Below are 18,262 nucleotides of genomic sequence, written 5' to 3'. Positions count from 1 at the left end.
GAAAATAAATTGGGCTCATATGCCATTGAAATTGACTCATTGATTCACCATGCATGTGCTAATGTAATGAGCTATGTTTCTCCATGATGAGCATGAACATGAAGTGTTCCAATGATCCGGGAACTTACGACCTTAATGTAATGTTAATCATGTCGCTTTGAGTTTATATATGGTTATGTGCATAATGATGTGTATGAACCCTATGGACAGGTTATGAAACACAGAGGTGTATAATATTTGAATCCTATGGATGGGCTATGAAATTCATAGGTGTATATTATAATATGAATGAACACTTTGAACGGTCTATGAAACGCACAGGTGTATTGTGTAAGTAAGCACTGCGAACGGTCTATGAAATGCATAAGTGTATTGTGTAAGTAAACACTGTGAACGATCTATGGAATGCACAGGTGTATTGTGAAAGTAAACACTATGAACGGTCTATGAAACGCACAGGTGTATTGTGTAAGTAAACACTATGAGCGGTGTATGAAACATACAAGTGTATTGTATGGTATATGTGAATCCTATGAACGGTCTATGAAACGCATAGTTGTATTGTCTATGGAATCCTATGAACGGTCTATAAAATACATAGGTGTATTGTCTATGGAATCATATGAACGGTCTAGGAAAGACATAAGTGTTTAATATGACATGTGAACACTAAGGACGGTCTATGAAATGTATAGGTGTAAGATAAAAGAGGGATATGGACGGTCTAGTGAGACGCATTGTTAACACAGACATTACGTGCCATTTACATTGGCCGTGTTTGAACATGTTGTTTCAATTACTTTATATTATGTATTCCATGCATAGTTCATGTGGCTCAGTTAATCCTAAACGAAATTTAAAATGATGTAAGCACAACGAGACTTGAAATGTGAATCTATTGGATATTTCGTGATTCTTGATGTACTTCATATGACTATTTTTTTAATTACCATGATATCATATGTTGTTTTGTTTGCCTTACATGCGAGTACTATTCCACATGTACTCACGTCCCTTTTGCCGGGTGCACTGCATCTTTTAATAGATGCAGGTATACTTCTACAGGATGATATGGATCTTTGGTAGGGATCTTTTGCGCAACAGATTATTGTGAGTCCGCTACAATTCCAGTGGGCATTCGAGTCTAGTTGGTTTTATGTACTTAGGTATCTATTGTCATAGAATCTCCATGTACACTATGGGTCATATACTTAAGTTTTGAGTTTTGTCATGTATTTATGTTCACAGATATTTATGAAGCTATGTACCCATCACGAGAGAAAAAGAAAAAAATAATTATGGGCCATTGAGCCAAATGTATTCAATATGAAAGTCATGATCTAATTATGTTTTGATAAATCATGCATGAGTTATGATGAGAGGTTGATGTAACGTAGGCTTGCTCGACTAGGTTCACTCGGTTGAGCGTCGGTCGCACTCCTCGAGTTTGAGGCATGATAAACTTGGTATCAAAGCATGGTTTAGGAGTTCTAAGGTGTCATGGAGCTGTGTCAGTAGAGTCTCTCTTATCGGTGTGTTGTCGGCCACACTTATAATAGGGAGGCTACAACGACATTTAGGAAATATTTCTCTTCTTCTATCCTCGATCATGCGTTAAGGTTCCATGTTAGTCTCGGAGTTCCCTTGTTAATACCAAGGAGTGTTGCACATTGTGCTAAGAAATTAGAAAGGCCTAAGGATTAAAGGAATGACGCACATGACAGGTATAATATGTGAGGTGCCCAATTGTCCTCGTAATGGAGGAAGGAAAAGTCAAGGATACGACCAAGGTAAGCAAGGTCATACAGTTGGCCCCGAGAGTCATAGTTGTTGATTTCAAGTATATGGTACAATGTGGTGTTATCTATATGTTATTTAGGATTGATTTCTAGGATTCTCTGACAGGTGGATAGGCCCCGTTACAGGGGAAACTCTGCCGAAACTTTTAAGAATTTGTAAAGATAGCCAAGTAAGTTGAAATTTTAGAAAGGAAGTATAAGACCCATGTGGTCATAAGTGCCAATGCATAATGGTTGGAAGTAAAATGATGGTAACTCTATTATTAGAAGTGACTTTTAAAACATTCGAGGACGAATGTTCTTAAGTGGGGGAGAATGTAACACCCCGAAAAATTTCGAAGTACTTAAGCAGTATTAAAAAAGTTGATAAGTGCTAATTATATTATTTTGTGTGCAGACAAGGACTATTATATGAATGATATCAATTGATCATGCTAATATATGTATGAGGTTCATTAAGAATGGTTTATGGTCTAAGAAGATCTCCAAGGCTAACTCAAATTGAAAATTTTATAATGGGATCAAGTTTCAAGTGAGTTCGCACAAGACCTAACTTCAAACGAGCATAACTCTCATTATATAAAGAGTTATGTGGTGTATTACCTATAAAAAGAAAATGTCTATGTGTCTAGTTTCTAATTATTCAAACCGTTAGTCATTCGGACACTCTTACAAGAAGGTATGACCAAATTATCAAAGGCTGGCACAAGATGATTCTGCGGCCAATTCTGCGATCGCAAAGTGGTTATGCAATCACAAAAATGGTTATGCGACCGCAAAATTGGTCGCAGACCTGGCCAGCGTAGCCCAATTCTAGGCATCGATTTTGCGGTGCATTGTGCTACCCGCAGACCCATTTTGCAGTCCATTATGCGACCACAAACCTGATTTCGAAGGGTTAATTTTTCTATTTTTATAACCTGACCCCATTTTGATAAATAGGCTTTGGGGCTTATTTTGTGGCAATTATATGAGGTTTTTTAGAGAGAAGTGAGAGTGTTATAGATAGAGGAAGTACATAAAGTTTTTTGTTCATCAACATCTTGTCCAAGCTTTGAAATCCAACAAGAAAATCTCACAAGTTCTTCATCTAAGAGTTAAGGTTTCATACCCTAGTTTTTAATTTCGAATTTGGGTAGAAGATGGTTGATTAGGAGTATGATTATTGGGTATGTGAGTAATATTTATACATGCATGTACCAATAAGGTTTGTGGGAAGATTGTTGAGCTCAAATAAGTAAAGATTGGGTTGTAGAATGAAGAAAATCTTGTAGAAGAACCTTGTAGCCAAATTTACACACCTAGTGTTTGATAAAATACTCAAATGAACTAAAACCATGAATATCTTCCTAATTATGGTTCAATTTGTATTATGTCTCAAAATAGATTGGGATTACTAGAATTTCCGGAACGTTGTAGTAATTTAAAGAAATCTCAAAGCGAGGTATGTTGGCTAAACTTCTTTCCTAGAATTGGATCCCATGATGTTCTTGTAAGTCCCGAGTTAACTATTCCGAATAAGCTTTGTGTTGTTTGTATATGTTCCAAATGTATTCCGGATGCTCTTATCACATGATGTTATCCTTCGGGAGTGTGTTCAAAGCATGAGTTGGATATAAAAATGTTATGACTCCAAGTAGTGTTTCAAGTGAAGGCTATTATGCCAAATTTTGTAAGAAGTCTCAATGTGCCTAAGACTCTTAATTACTCATAGGTGTACTAAAATTTGTGATTAGAGATTCTTTGTTGTCGATAATCTATAAAGATGTTTGAAAGTGAAAGTAGTGAGTTGGGGATATAAAGTGTAGACACCGTGCCAATGATGAAAGTTATAATTGTGGCCAATAACGCCAATGAAATGAAATGAGCCTTGATTCAATTATTCCAAATTGACTCTGAAAATATAATTATCCAAAAGCTTATGTACTCAAGTCATGTCCAAATGTGGTTGTTCTAACTAATGCTGCGCTTCGTAAGTATTCCAATGTGTTTTAAGCCTTTACATCCTTCTTGGGAAAGGTACTTTAAGAATATTCTCTATGTTGATGTTTATGATGATGAGCTTTGAAAGTAATGAAATGAAAGTATGGAATATGAGATACGACCACCGTACCGTGAATGAAGAATAATATGTATGGCAAAAGGGAGCTAATGAAATAATGATGTTGTAAGCAGTTGAAAGTACTAATGAAGTGATAGTACGAACATGAAATGTGGTCGTTTGTCTAAATGAGAATTATGAGGTGTTGTATGTCCCAATGGTTTCGACTATAGTTGTATGCTTCTGAAATAATGTATGTAAATGACTTCGATGTTAAGTCCTCAAGAATCATGAACTTAGCTAATGACCTCAAGATGTCAAGTGAGTGAATAACGAGATGAAAGGGATATGTCCTATGCTAAAATGATGATGAACCTTAAGAAAATAAATTGGGCTCATGTGCCATTGAAATTGACTCATTGATTCACCATACATATGCTAATGTAATGAGCTATGTTTCTCCATGATGAGCATGAACATGAAGTGTTCCAATGATCCGGGAACTTACGACCTTAATGTAATGTTAATCATGTCGCTTTGAGTTTATATATGGTTATGTGCATAATGATGTGTATGAACCCTATGGACGGTCTATGAAACGTATATGTGTATAATATGTGAATCCTATGGATGAGCTATGAAATGCATAGGTGTATAATATAATATGAATAAATACTGTGAACGATCTATTAAACACACAGGTGTATTTTGTAAGTAAACATTGTAAACAGTCTATGAAACGCAAAAGTGTATTGTGTAAGTAAACACTGTGAACGGTCTATGAAACACACAGGTGTATTGTGTAACTAAACACTATGAACGGTCTATGAAACGCACATGTGTATTGTGTAAGTAAATACTGTGAACGGTCTATGAAACGCACAAGTGTATTGTGTAAGTAAACACTGTGAACGGTTTATGAAACGCACAGTTGTATTGTGTAAGTTAACACTGTAAACGGTCTATGAAACGTACATGTGTATTGTATGGTATATGTGAATCCTATGAACGGTCTATGAAACGCATAGTTGTATTGTCTATTGAATCCTATGATCGGTCTATGAAACACATAGGTGTATTGTCTATGGAATCATATGAACGGTCTAGGAAAGACATAAGTGTTTAATATGACATGTGAACACTAAGGACGGTCTATGAAATGTATAGGTGTAAGATAAAAGAGGGATATGGACGGTCTAGTGAGACGCATTGTTAACACAGACATTACGTGCCATTTACATTGGCCGTGTTTGAACATGTTATTTCAATTACTTTATATTATGTATTCCACGCATAGTTCATGTGGCTCAGTTAATCCTAAACGAAATTTAAAATGATGTAAGCACAACGAGACTTGAAATGTGAATCTATTGGATATTTCGTAGTTCTTGATGTAATTCATATGACTATTTTTTTAATTACCATGATATCATATGTTGTTCTGTTTGCTTTACATGCAAGTACTATTCCACATGTACTCACGTCCCTTTTGCCGAGGGCGCTGCATCTTTTAATGGATGCAAGTATACTTCTACAGGATGATATGGATCTTTGCTAGGGAACTTTTGCGCAACAGATTATGGTGAGTCCGCTACAATTCGAGTGGGCATTCGAGTCTAGTTGGTTTTATGTACTTAGGTATCTATTGTCATAGAAGCTCCATGTACATTATGGGTCATGTACTTAAGTTTTGAGTTTCTTCATGTATTTATGTTCATAGATATTTATGAAGCTATGTACCCATCACGAGAGAAAAAGAAAAGAAAAGAAAAATTATAGGCCATTGAGCCAAATGTATTCAATTTGAAAGTCATGATCTAATTATATTTTGATAAATCATGCATGAGTTATGATGAGAGGTTGATGTAACGTAGGCTTGCTCGACCGGGTTCACTCGGTTGAGCACCGGTCGCACTCCTCGAGTTTGGGGCGTGACAATTAGTGTATAGAAATAGGCATATCGAACAAAGTAGCAAACAAACATGTAGATCCTGTAAGCATGTTATCTACCCATTCATGTGAGAATTAAAGTACCCTATCCCCATTTTTTTTTTACTAATTCCCCAATTATTTAGTTTACAAATTATTACAGAACTGGATAATGAATACACCTACAAACAGTACCTAAAGAATAACTACATGCCTAGAAATAGACCCAAACAAAACAACCCAACACTAGCTGGCCTTTCAACAATCCTCACTCTTCACATGACTAGTAGGCCCAAGCCCTAGGCTTAGCAGAACAATAGAAGATGCATGAATTTAGCATATAGGTCCAACAACATGTATGGCCCAATACTAGGCCCAAGATGCACGACTTACCTACTGATGCCGGACTTAACCATGCAAGTGACAACTACTCTGGGAATTCATTAAATACCTTTTCACACTTAATTTTGAAAGTTGTAAGTAACAAACAGTTCTAACCAAAACATATAAGCAGGATCACATGAAACTTTGGAAAATACAGAAGACATACATAAAATGGGCTCATGCTAGGTTTTAAAGTGACAGGATTGAACATCATAAGCTAACAAACTACTTCAAATAGAATTTTAAAATGAAGAATAGTCCAGAATTAGTCCAAAGGTTTTCAGACAATTAACATGAGAATCTAGCAAATTCATAGACAGGAAAAAGTGAGAGGCAGTTTTCACATGAAGGTTTTAACATGAGAGCCTGATGAGAGTATGTTCATCAACAACATAGCAATGGGCTAAGGGCATAGTTAAGAACAGTTGACAGTATATCACTTAGTTGAACATGAGACCTAACATGATGGGCATTACTATAGCACAAAGACTCTAAATAACTCATGGTAGGTAAAAGAACACGTTAATTATAGATCAACAGGACAAGCAAACATTAGGATTCATATCAGTCGATCCCACATGAGAGAAAACTACACATTGACATTTATCCTAGAAGAAATGCTAAGAGTGCAGGATTGACAGATCAAAGAATATGACTACTAGAGTTACGAATTGCAGATAAACAAGTTTGGTTATATAGTGAAATAGTGTTATAACATAGGAGAATCAGGAATCGGTTTGCAGGAAATAATAGATTATTCTTAAAGGGTTCAAGAGGAAGAGATTCCTTAAAGCAGAATCTGAGCAAACATGACATTAAGGCACAAGTATGAACCTATAACTATCACAGAACATGAAATTAAGGCATAAGTGTGAGCACAGAACATGACATTCAGGCTAGTATGAACATGGTCAGTAAGGTAAAACTTAAGAGGGTCAGGAACTATTCGAATCAAATATGCAGAGTGAAAGTCTACTACGCATGTTGAAACTATTCAAGTTCGATACTAGAGGTCATGGAACGTACGGAACATCATTGAGATAGTAGATTTATAGAAAAGAACACAATAATATAATACTGCAAGTTCATAAATAACAGAGAAACTTAAGGCATGTTTGTCTAAAAGTTGAATCAGCATTGGCATACCGAGTACACACATAAGTAAGTAAAGGAATAACGATGAAGGCTATGAGAGTCAAGAATGTTGGCCAGTTGCGAAGATAAACAAACAAAAAAGGGTGAGTACCCAGAATCTCAGTAGTGACAGCAATAGAACAGCAAAAAATCCCAAATCCTAATGCGTCAGAGTTCACAAGAGTTTCAGTGAGCCCCGAGCAGTGCTCGCACTTGGGAGGTTAATAGAGAAGATTCTGATGGCCTTGGCTTTCAGCCGGACAAGACCAATAGATTCAGAATAGTCTTGAGTGAATGAGAGTATGAGAGAATAACCATGATTAAATTCCCTTGAAGGGGATTAGGGGAGCGGTTTATATAGTGGTGGAATCAAGCGAGTAAACATGGAAAACAATTAATCAAACACAAAATAAGGAAAGGAAATCACATGTAGTCGATAATAGAACCAGAAAAGAAAACAAATTGAAATTTCAAACCCTTGTTCGACGGAAATTAAAGATTGGCCAAGGATTTTGGTAAATCAGACCCATACAACCCGGTGGTGAGTGTATATAGACGAAATACCGCCTAAGTCTTAAAGATTGAGGACGGTTGTTCAAAACCCAAGGCCTGGTATTTGCCAAAAATAGGCAAGCAATAGGTGATGCCAAAATCGTGCAAGTAACCAGATGACAGAACGTATAAGGTAAGAGAATCATGGATTGATTCCATTTTGGGGTAGGAATCGGAGAGGGTTAAGGGAGGCGGCTATTAGGGTTTCAGAGAAGAGGGGAAGGTTCAAGAGATTCAAGGGGCGGTGGAATGAGCGATTTGTCTCTAGGGTTTGGGGCGAGGGTTATAAGAAAAAGGCAAAGGTTGTCGTGGGCCATTGATCATTTAAGATCAACGGCCAGGATTAAAGAGGAAGCGAGGCGGATCGCGAGACGGATCGCGACTGGGTTAGATGAAGAGGTGGTTTGGTTTGGGATTCTGAAGGGTTAAACAGAATGGGCCAGGTGTTTTTGACTTTAATTGGTTCGAAAATATTGGGCTATAATTTAAAATACACGAATTTCATTAAAATAAAATTATAAAAATTAATTAACAAATAATAAAATATTATTTAAGTTGTAAGATGATTCAAAAAAAATAACTTAACATTATAACAATATAAAAATACTATTTGGCACGAATAATGTAAAAAATATAATTATGCATAACATACAGGCTATTATTGCAAAATTGGGTGAATAGTCAATATAATTATATGAAAATATTGTGAAGCATATTTGTGGATGCAAATAATAGATTTGGATGGTTAAATCATCACAAAATAATTTAATTGGTAATTAATATATATCCAGGTAATTTAATTGCAAGAAAAAAATTAATTTTAAAGCTCTACAAATTATGAAACATTATAAAAAATACTTGTATAACTCTTTGTAAATTAAGTATTGACGCAAACGATATTTTAAAAGTATATATACTATTTAAAAAATATGAGGGCAAAATTTGGTATCAACAAAAGCTCTATCAATGGTGCTCGACCCCGACCCTTATTGACATCTCGACCACGGCCCTCGTCGACTCTTCGACTATGGATTTTGCTGCTTCTTGGGCCATCTCTACTGACGACGACTCGGGAATTCTTCCCTTAGTATTATCTTGTCTCAAATATTCTACGGGCAGATTTTGACCCATGTGGGTTGAACTTTTCAAAAAAAGGATTATACTTGCAAGCTTGAACGCATATTTTATCCTTTGGGCTGTCAAAAGAAAACAAATTAGCTTAAGAAGCTCGGTTTGTGCCATCAATTGTCACATTAACATTATAATGCGTAATACACATGGAACTTTGGCAATAAACAATGCCGTACTGGTTCCACGTGATATCCATGTTTATTGTAGCTTAGTACGCATGCATTTATGTTTATTATTAATTAACAGGGATTATTCCTCGGCTTTCAATTTGTTTCTTACCAATTGGATTTGGATAACTTTTGGTCAAGTTGTATTTAGTTAAGATAGTCTATTTTCAGAGTTTTCCGAATCATTGCGATAAATGGGGCGATTGTCTTCTTGAGAAAACAACATTGAATGATGAAGAAGAAAGCGGTGAGTATGAAGCATGATAAGTTATGTGCCTTTTGTATTTTAATGATTTAATAAATTTCATATGATAATTAGATAGGAATTTGTTACACATCCTCAAAAGTGATCAAGAACAACAAGTCACATGTCTGGCTCAAGTTCCAACTTGATCAGTCAAAGAAACGGCAGAGGGAACAGATGGCTATCGGTTCCTCCGGTGACAGTACACGTCAATTCCCTACAACTGTTAAAGTCGATGCACTATTTCTCTGCACACGCAACAGTGCAACAGTCACTTTATGGAGCATGCCTTATACCGGATAATTACATACATCATCCCAATGACCTCTCTTACATATTACCAACATGAGGCAAGGGAATATATACACTTGAAAACCCTAAATCATTACGCCTCCCTCTCAAGTGTGGTGCCGCCTCTCATTGACTCCAAGGCTTGAAGAACAAAGTAGCAACAAAAGAAAGGACCAGATCCGAATACTGAGTTTATCATATATCCTTAGTATTGTTGTATCTTTGTTAGAGTTATTTACTTGTAATTCCTACTCAGCTTAGTTAGAAGCATTGTGTAGGACATCGTTTGTAAAAACATAAACTTTGTGTTTGTGTTTGTCTAGAGTTAGTCAAAGTATGAGCTTTGTAATAGAGTTATTACAAAGAGGCTTGTAATAGAGTTATTACAAGTAGGTGAGGGATTAAGAGGATAATTCCTAGATTACTATAGGTTGTAATCTAAAGTTTGCTCGGTTAGTAAAGTTAAAATCCTACGAGTATAGGTCGTAGTTTTTAATCTCGTGAGCTAGAAGTTTTTCACGTAAAACAATGTTGTGTCATTTATTTATTACTCTGTGTGTGTGTTCTGTGGAAACTGATAGACAACCAGGTTCTCTATACAGTTTGGTGGACTCTAAGTTTAAATCAATTGGTATTAGAGTAGCTTCTTTCTATAAGTCTAATACCTAGAAAGAATCCACCAAGATTCAATGGACAATACTACGGATGGTGGAAGACAAGGATGCATGATTTTATTATGGCTGAAGATTTAGAGCTTTGGGATGCCATATGTGATGGTCCCGTCGTCCCTATGAAGACCATTGGCGAGCCAGCAATGACAGTTCTAAAGACAAGGAAGGAGTACAATGATGCCGACCGCAAAGATATAGAGAAAGCTTTCCGAGCAAAGAATATCCTCGTTTGTGGTATTGGACCAGACGAGTATAACAAAGTTTCTGCTTGTCAATCTACCAAGGAGATATGGGAGGATCTCCAAACCGCACATGAAGGAACAACTCAAGTCAAGCAGTCAAAGATCGACATGCTCACTATTGAGTATGAACTCTTCAGGATGATGAGTCCATTTAGAACATGCATACTCGATTCACCTCCATCATCAATGAGCTCCACTCTCTAGTAGAGATCATTCCAAGGAACAAACTTGTCAGGAAAATACTTAGTATATCACCTGGTTCTTAGGAAAGCAAAGTCAATGCTATCATAGAGTTAAAAGATCTGCAACAGTTGACCATTGACGAACTTATTGGAAATCTGAAGATATATGAAATGAAGAAAAAGAAGGACTATGAAAGAAGAGAACCCAAAAAGTAAAAGAACCTCGTACTCAATGAAGACAATAATGATTCAAGTGGTGAATATGCTGACATGACCTATTTGACAAGGAGATTTCAGAAAATGGTTCGCAGAAATGGAGGCATTCCGAAAAAGGGCAGCTCCAGTAGATCAAAAGGCTATGACTTGTGTCATAAATGCGGGAAGCCAGAATATTTCATCAAAGATTGTCCTCTCCACAAGCAAGATCAGTACAAGCACAACATAGACAAAACAACCAAGAGGAACCTGGTTCTTGACAGGAAATGCAAGAGAAAAGATGTTGCTGACACTGTTGTGAAACAAGCTCTTGCTGCATGGGGAGACTCCTCGAGTGAATCTGAGGGAGATGATGAACAAGACGAGAGCTCTATGATGGTAGTTGAAAGTGAAGCAGCTGAATATGTCTCCATCTTTTCCCCGATGGGTAAATCTTACGAGGATGAAGATAATGATGAGGTAAATTTTCTAGACATTGAAAGAAATTTGAAGTTTTTTTCCCAAAAGAAGCTTGTATCCTTAGCTAATGTTCTGATTGATGCTTATCATAATCTTATCAATGATAAAAATGGGTTAACTATGGAACTAAGAGAGGTAGAACATGAGAGAGATAATTTGGTAGTTGTAGTGGTTGATTTAAAAGAAACCATTGAGTATTTAAAGAAAGAAAATGATGCTCTAACTGAGAAAATTAAAAACGTAGAGCATGAGAGAGATGCCTTGTTGGTAGTAGTTGTGGATCTAAAAGTAACAGTAGAAGAATTAAAAAGAGAAAGTAGTTCTGGAAACACTTTAAAAGGTAAGGAAGTGGCAAGTGAGGCACACCTTAAACTCAAAAATGAGCACAAAATAGTGAAATTGAGTCTGTGTGCTGAACTTGAGAGAAATAGACAACTTAAGGAAGATCTAGGCAGGGTTAAAAATGACCTAGATAAATCTCTAAAGTGGACTTGGTCCTCTGATACAATCACTGCAATATATAAAAGTAAAGGGAGGAACATGTAGGGAATTGGGTTCCAAAAGGAAAAATCTCCTTACTAGCTTTGCACTCACTGTGGTAACACTAGGCACTTTAAAGAATCATGTAAAGCTAGATTTCAGTCCCAATAGAAAAATAAAGTTTTTGTTGAAAAAGTACCTACTGCTAAGGAACCTGGTCCCTCCAATAAAAAAAACGTGTGATGCCTGCTTGGACAAGAAGAAGTTTAATTTGCCCTTTTCCTCACTACAAGGGACCAAAACTTGTTTGGGTTCCTAAGTCTAATCTCTGATTTCCTTATGCAGGGAGCAGTGAAAGGAAGCAGCCAAAGATGGTATATGGATAGTGGTTGCTCTAAGCGTATGACTGGAAGCACTGATGATTTCCTTTCACTCAAAGCCCTGCAAGGTGGGAGTGTGTCCTTTGGCAATGGCAAAAAGGGATACATTCTAGGAGTTGGAAGAGTTGGGAAGACACCCACTCACTCGATTGAGAATGTGTACTATGTGAATGGCCTGAAATACAACCTATTGAGTGTTTGTCAAATGCTAGACAAAGGAAACAAAGTTGAATTCTTATCAAAGACTTGCACAATCACCAATCTTGTGACTGGTGAAGTGGTTTTAATGGCAAAAAGATTCAAAAACATCTACGTTGCTGATTTTGAGTCCTTGAATAGTGGGGATCTTACATGTTTGAGTGTTGTTGATGATGATGCTGAGCTGTGGCACAGAAGATTCGAACATGCAAGTTTCTCGTTGCTGAACAAGCTGGTTAAGAAGGACCTAGTTCGTGGCTGCCTAAGTCAAGGTTCAAGGATCACAAGGTGTGTGATGCATGTTTAAGAGGAAAGCAAGTCAGGTCCTACTTCAAGCTAAAAAAGGAAGTAAGCACCTCGAGGCCACTTGATCTTCTTCATATGGATTTGTGTGGACCTACGAGGGTGCCCAGTAGAGGAGGAAAGAAGTATATGTTTGCCATAATTGATGACTACTCTAGATTCATATGGACCTTGTTCCTCAGAACCAAGGATGAAACTTTTCGAGTCTTTGCTGCCTTTGTGAAGCAGATTCAAGTGAAGATGAACCATAATGTTGTAAGCATAAGATCTGATCATGGCACAGAGTTCGACAATGCCTAGTTCAAAGAATTCTATGCTGAAAATGGTATAAGTCATAATATTTCAGCTCCCAGAACACCCCAACAAAATTATATTATGGAGAGGAAAAATAGGACTCTCGAAGACATGGCAAGGACGGTGCTAATTGACAGTGGTGTACCAAAATGCTTTTGGGCAGAGGCGGTCAACACTGCTTGCTATTTGATAAACAGGTGCATGATTAGGTCCCTCTTAAACAAGACCCCATATGAATTGATGTACGGGAGAAAATCCAAGATGACTCACCTGAGAACGTTTAGTTGCAAATGTTTCGTTCTCAATAATGGTAAGGAAGCACTAGAAAAATTTGATGCCAAAAGTGATGAAGGAATCTTTCTTGGGTATTCTTCACAAAGAAAATCGTACAAGGTCTACAACAAAAGGACTCAATGTGTTGAAGAAAGCATATATGTAATCTTTGATGAATCACACCACTTATGTGGGAAAGACTCACATGATAAGAATGATCAAGATGGAGAGTAGTCAAATGTTCCTGGAGAAGTCATTGATATGTCAAATGGAGAGGCTGATCTGATAAGTCAGGTCAAGGAATCTAATGAGGAAGATACATCAGAACCTCCAGTTGATACAAAAAAACTTGGTTCCTCCATTACAATAACTGAAGCAGAAAATAGATTTGCTGATGTCGTCCAAGGAACTCCTGATGCTGAGCGGAGAAGTGGCACTCACTCTTCCATTGATGCTAATGATGGATCCCATTCAAAGGAACCTAGGTCTTCTCACAATAAGATTCAGGTGTCCAACTGGAAGCACAAAAGTTCACATCCTCTCCAGAATGTGATCACCCCCTCCTGATTAAGAGATTCAAACCAGATCAAAGACAAGAAGCATGTTTGCCTTCTCAGCTTTACTTTCTTAAATTGAGCCCAAACATATCAAGGAAACATTGAAAGATACTGACCGGATTACTGTTATGCAAGATTAACTCCATCAATTTGAGAGGAACAGTGTATGCCACCTGGTTCCTCGATCTTCATATAGAACTATTATAGGAACAAGGTGGGTGTTCAGAAACAAGCTTAATGAGTTTGCGAATACAACAAGGAACAAGGCCAGGTTAGTGGTTCAAATCTATAATCAAGAAGAAGGTATTGACTATGATGAGACTTTTGCTCCAGTTGCACACATGGAAGCCATCGAAATTCTCATTGCCTTTGCATCTTATATGGAATTCAATTTGTTCCAAATGGGTGTCTAGAGTGCATTTCTGAATGGGTATTTAAAGGAAGAAATCTTTGTCAAACAACCACCTGGTGTTGAGTGTCATGAGCATCCTAAACATGTATTAAAGCTTGACAAGGCACTATATGGCTTAAAGCAGGCCCCTTATGCATGGTATGAAAGGTTGTCCATGTTCCTTCTCGACAACACTCTATTTTTGAAGAAACGACGGAGGAACCTGCTGATTGTGCAAGTTTATGTTGACGACATCATTTTTAGTGCAACAAATGCTTCCTTGTGTGAGGAGTTTGCCAAGCTTATGGGAAGCGAGTTTGAGATGAGCATGATGGGGGAACTGAACTTTTTCTTAGGTCTGCAAGTTAAGTAAACCTCCAAGGGAACGATGATTAGTTAGCAGAAATACATTAAAGAATTTCTGAAGAAATTTGAGATGGAAAGTTCAAAAACAATTGATACTCCTATTGCCACTGCCACTCGTTTGGACATGGATGAACCTGGTGCTCCTGTGAATGAAACCATGTATAGAGGTATCATTGGTTCACTCTTGTATCTCACAGCCAACATACCTGATATTATGTTCAGTGTGGGATTATGTGCTAGATTCCAATCAAGTCCAAAAGAATCTCATCTGAAAGCTGCCAAGAGGATTCTAAGGTATCTCAAAGGAACATAGGACCTGGTCCTCTACTATCCTTCAGGAGATAATTTCAACTTAATTGGGTATGCTGGTTACTTGGTGGATGGAAAGAGCACATCTGGCATGGCACATTTTCTAGGGTCATGCTTGATTTCATGGGGTACAAAGAAACAAAACTCTATGGCTCTTTCTACTGCAGAGGCGGAATATGTGGCAGTTGCCTCCTGTTGTGCTCAACTGTTGTGGATCAACCAACAACTGGAGGATTTTGTGGTGTTTTCTGATTGTGTGCCATTATTATGTGACAACAGAAGTGCTCTCAACATGGCAAAGACCCCGGTCCAGCATAAGAGAACAAAGTACATTGATGTGCGACATCATTTTCTCAAGGATAATGTTGAAAAGGGTCTCACTTGCATGAAGTTCTGCAAAACAGAGGGCCAGGTAGCTGAGATCTTCACCAAAGCATTGAACAAAGAGCATTTTGAAAAGAATCGACTGGCATTGGGGCTGATAAAATCAAACTGAGTACCAGGTCCCGCAATGATTGGCTATGAAAGAATGAATAGGTAAACTGCTAAAACGTATTTTCTAGCAATTTCTAAGTCATTTCTATACCGTTACAGGTAAATACGAATGGAAACTACAGAGCAAACAAACAACTAATAATATTGTATTGTGGTAAAAGGATGAGGCTCACATTTACAAAATTCAGTCAGGGAACCTGGTTCCCTTGACTCAGGTTAGTAATTCCTTTTAAACTCATGCACATTGTAAACGATCATAAAAGTGCCACGTCATTAAATGAGTCTGTTTCTATCTCTCATCCCTTAAAGCCCAATCGTCACACCCGTTACAAGCCGACCCGTCTACTCAGTCCGTTGCAATCTTTTGTAACCGATCCCTCATCCCCTCTAAATAACCCCAAGAGACGTCCTTCTCACAACTGTCCACATCAAATCCATCAAACTTCCTCTTTCTCTTAAAAACCCTCTCTTTCTCGTGTCTTTACTTCCAAAAATTCACTATGTCTTCCTAAAATTCAGAGGTTTCAAATGTTACCAGTGTCACTCCCACTGTGTCTTTGTCTCACGAAGCACTATAGCGTGAGCCTGAGTGTAAACCGTCATCTAATGAAAACCCCAACTCAGACCAACAACCACCCACCGTTTATTCTCCAACCCCATCGAGTTCCGGTTCTCATTGTAGTCGCAAAAACCAAACCTCCAAAACATTTATCGCTACAACAACATATTGTTAGCAGTGGTGAAGTATCCGAAGTGCCTGCTCCATATTTTGATCTGAATGTTGCCTCTCCGATAGGTAACGCTCCTCCTGCATCTTTTGATTCTACACTGTTGGGTGTGAGCGAGAGAGAAGCTGTAGAGAATATGCTACTTATTGCTACCAATGAAGGGTTGGTTCGGGAGTATGAGTGTCGTGATGTGACCGCTAGGTCTCAGGGGGAAGGAGAAGGAAATGGAGTTGAAGGTGGGGAACTGGTTCCTCTTCAAAACATAGTGCCAGTCAGTACTATAGGGGAAATAACAGAGGGACTTGCTCCCTCTGCCCAATAAGAGCACTCTGCTCCTACTAGGGATGAAACCCCATGCTCCTCAAAAGAGCCCTAGGTCAGTACCGACCCTGCTCCTTCTTCCCACTTTGATGTAGTGCCATTGGATTTTATTATTCCTGAAATGAGACCCTTGTCTGAAGAGGATAATGAAAATAGTGAGGAAGACTATGATAATGTGATTGTGTCAAGTTTCATTGCTACTAGAAGTGGTAGGGCCCCACTACTAAGCAGCAGGAGAAAGAAGCTTTTGAGAGTGCTCTGAAGAGAAACAAAGAGGAAAAGAAAAGAAGGAGGACGGTGAAAGGGGGAAATCTAGTGAATGAAGAGGATGTGCCTCCAGAAAACATTGTGAATATTGAAGATAAGGGGGTGAATGAGGAACCTTCTTCCTTGATTCGTAAATCCTCTAAGAAATCTGTGACTATAAAGCCCAAGAGAGGATCATCTGTAAAAGAGGTGGAGGTTTATAAGGAGAAGCATGTTAAAGGAGTGGAGTCTTGTGAGAAGTCTGAAAAGAAGGAGAAAAGTGTGAAGAAGTCATTAAAAAAGAAGGCAAGTGACAAAGAGGAACCTGGTTCCTCCAAGAAAGCCAAAGTAGATGAGTCTGAAGTGGAGAGATAAGAAAACCTTAAGAAGCAAAGGGTGCTATGGGGCAGAGCATTTGACACTGACATTCTTGAAATGTTAGGCATGAGACAGTTGTTTGCAATCTGCGAGTTTCAGAAGTGGACTCATTTGTTTACCATTCAGAGTCCCAAGATTTATGAAGATGAGGTTCGCAGTTTCTACGCAGATCTGTTTACTTTGGAAGACGACAACATCTGCTTGAAGGTTAACGGAGTAGATTTTGTGATGGACGAGGCTGTTCTTGGAAGTATCTTGGGTATGCCCACTGAAGGGCTCTCATATGTTGAAGGGACAAGTTCCCCTAACTTTAGAAAGGTAATTCTAAAAGATCAGGTTGTTCAACAAGGGGAACGGGTGCACAAGAAGGCCCTCATTCCAGAGTATCAACTTATGTTTGAAATGGTGAACAAGGTCCTGCTTCCACGCGCAGAAAGGCGTTCCATTGCTTCAAAAGTAGACCTGTTTCTCATGGAAGCTCTGGATGCCCAAGGTGCAGAGGTTGCCCACTTGACTACTGAAAATGCAGACCTGAGGAAACAGGTCGAGGACCTGAAAGAGCAACTGATAAACGAGCAGCTGTCTGCAAATGCTCGAGTAGACATTCTTCTCAAAGACCTTGCCTGCTCATCCTTCCCTCCCTCTTCCAGTGCCTCTTAAACAGTTCCCTTCTCAGTGTCTAGTTTGAATAATGTCTATCTTAACCCTGTGTCTTTTTATTTTTGGCTTGTTGTTGTTATGACTAGTACTTTAAGTTGTTTTTATGTGGATGTTTTTGTAACAATGGTGCTACTACCTCTGTTTTCCTCTCTTATTAATTAATGAGCATCTCATCTTTTGATATGTATGTTATACTCTTGCGTTCTGGTTTTAGCCATATTGTGTACACACATATAGCATGAGTTAATCTTGCTTGACATATTTTTGCATTTACTTGCGTCTAATCTTTTTATGATGCCAAAAGGAGGAAGAACGTTGAGAGGGGGGACAAAAAGGGGAACATGTTCTTAGGCTCTCGGGGGAATAAAGATATTCTGCAGGAAAAATTGTATAGAGATCTGGTTCTCAGGGGGAACTACAATTATAAGTTAGTCATCATCA

The 18,262-nt window shown here is 38.1% G+C and overlaps 2 protein-coding genes across 2 annotated transcripts; both read left to right on the top strand.

The window, feature by feature from the left end:
- The first annotated feature begins 10,408 nt into the window (after nucleotides 1-10,408).
- Nucleotides 10,409-10,789, top strand: LOC117279670 (uncharacterized). The gene has a single exon (XM_033659224.1). The coding sequence runs from the start codon at nucleotides 10,409-10,411 to the stop codon at nucleotides 10,787-10,789; it is 381 nt and encodes a 126-aa protein (XP_033515115.1).
- A 248-nt stretch (nucleotides 10,790-11,037) lies between these two features.
- LOC138901569 (uncharacterized) lies at nucleotides 11,038-13,103 on the top strand. The gene is made up of 3 exons (XM_070189341.1): nucleotides 11,038-11,898; nucleotides 12,268-12,788; nucleotides 12,986-13,103. Exons 1-3 carry the CDS (start codon nucleotides 11,038-11,040, stop codon nucleotides 13,101-13,103), a joined length of 1,500 nt encoding a protein of 499 aa, XP_070045442.1.
- Nucleotides 13,104-18,262: the final 5,159 nt, after the last annotated feature.

This window comes from Nicotiana tomentosiformis, chromosome 11 (assembly GCF_000390325.3).
Source record: "Nicotiana tomentosiformis chromosome 11, ASM39032v3, whole genome shotgun sequence".
In the NCBI taxonomy this organism is placed as follows: Eukaryota; Viridiplantae; Streptophyta; class Magnoliopsida; order Solanales; family Solanaceae; genus Nicotiana; species Nicotiana tomentosiformis.
The sequence above is the reverse complement of the archived record's forward strand: the minus strand, read 5'-3'. Positions and strand labels throughout refer to the sequence as shown.

Coding starts and splice junctions, on each gene's coding strand:
- LOC117279670 (XM_033659224.1), top strand. CDS start 10,409: ATGGCTGAAGATTTAGAGCTTTGGGATGCCATATGTGATGGTCCCGTC.
- LOC138901569 (XM_070189341.1), top strand. CDS start 11,038: ATGACCTATTTGACAAGGAGATTTCAGAAAATGGTTCGCAGAAATGGA. Junction 11,899..12,267: donor TTAAGGAAGATCTAGGCAGG/GTTAAAAATGAC, acceptor TTCCTTATGCAG/GGAGCAGTGAAAGGAAGCAG. Junction 12,789..12,985: donor CAAGGTTCAAGGATCACAAG/GTGTGTGATGCA, acceptor CTTGTTCCTCAG/AACCAAGGATGAAACTTTTC.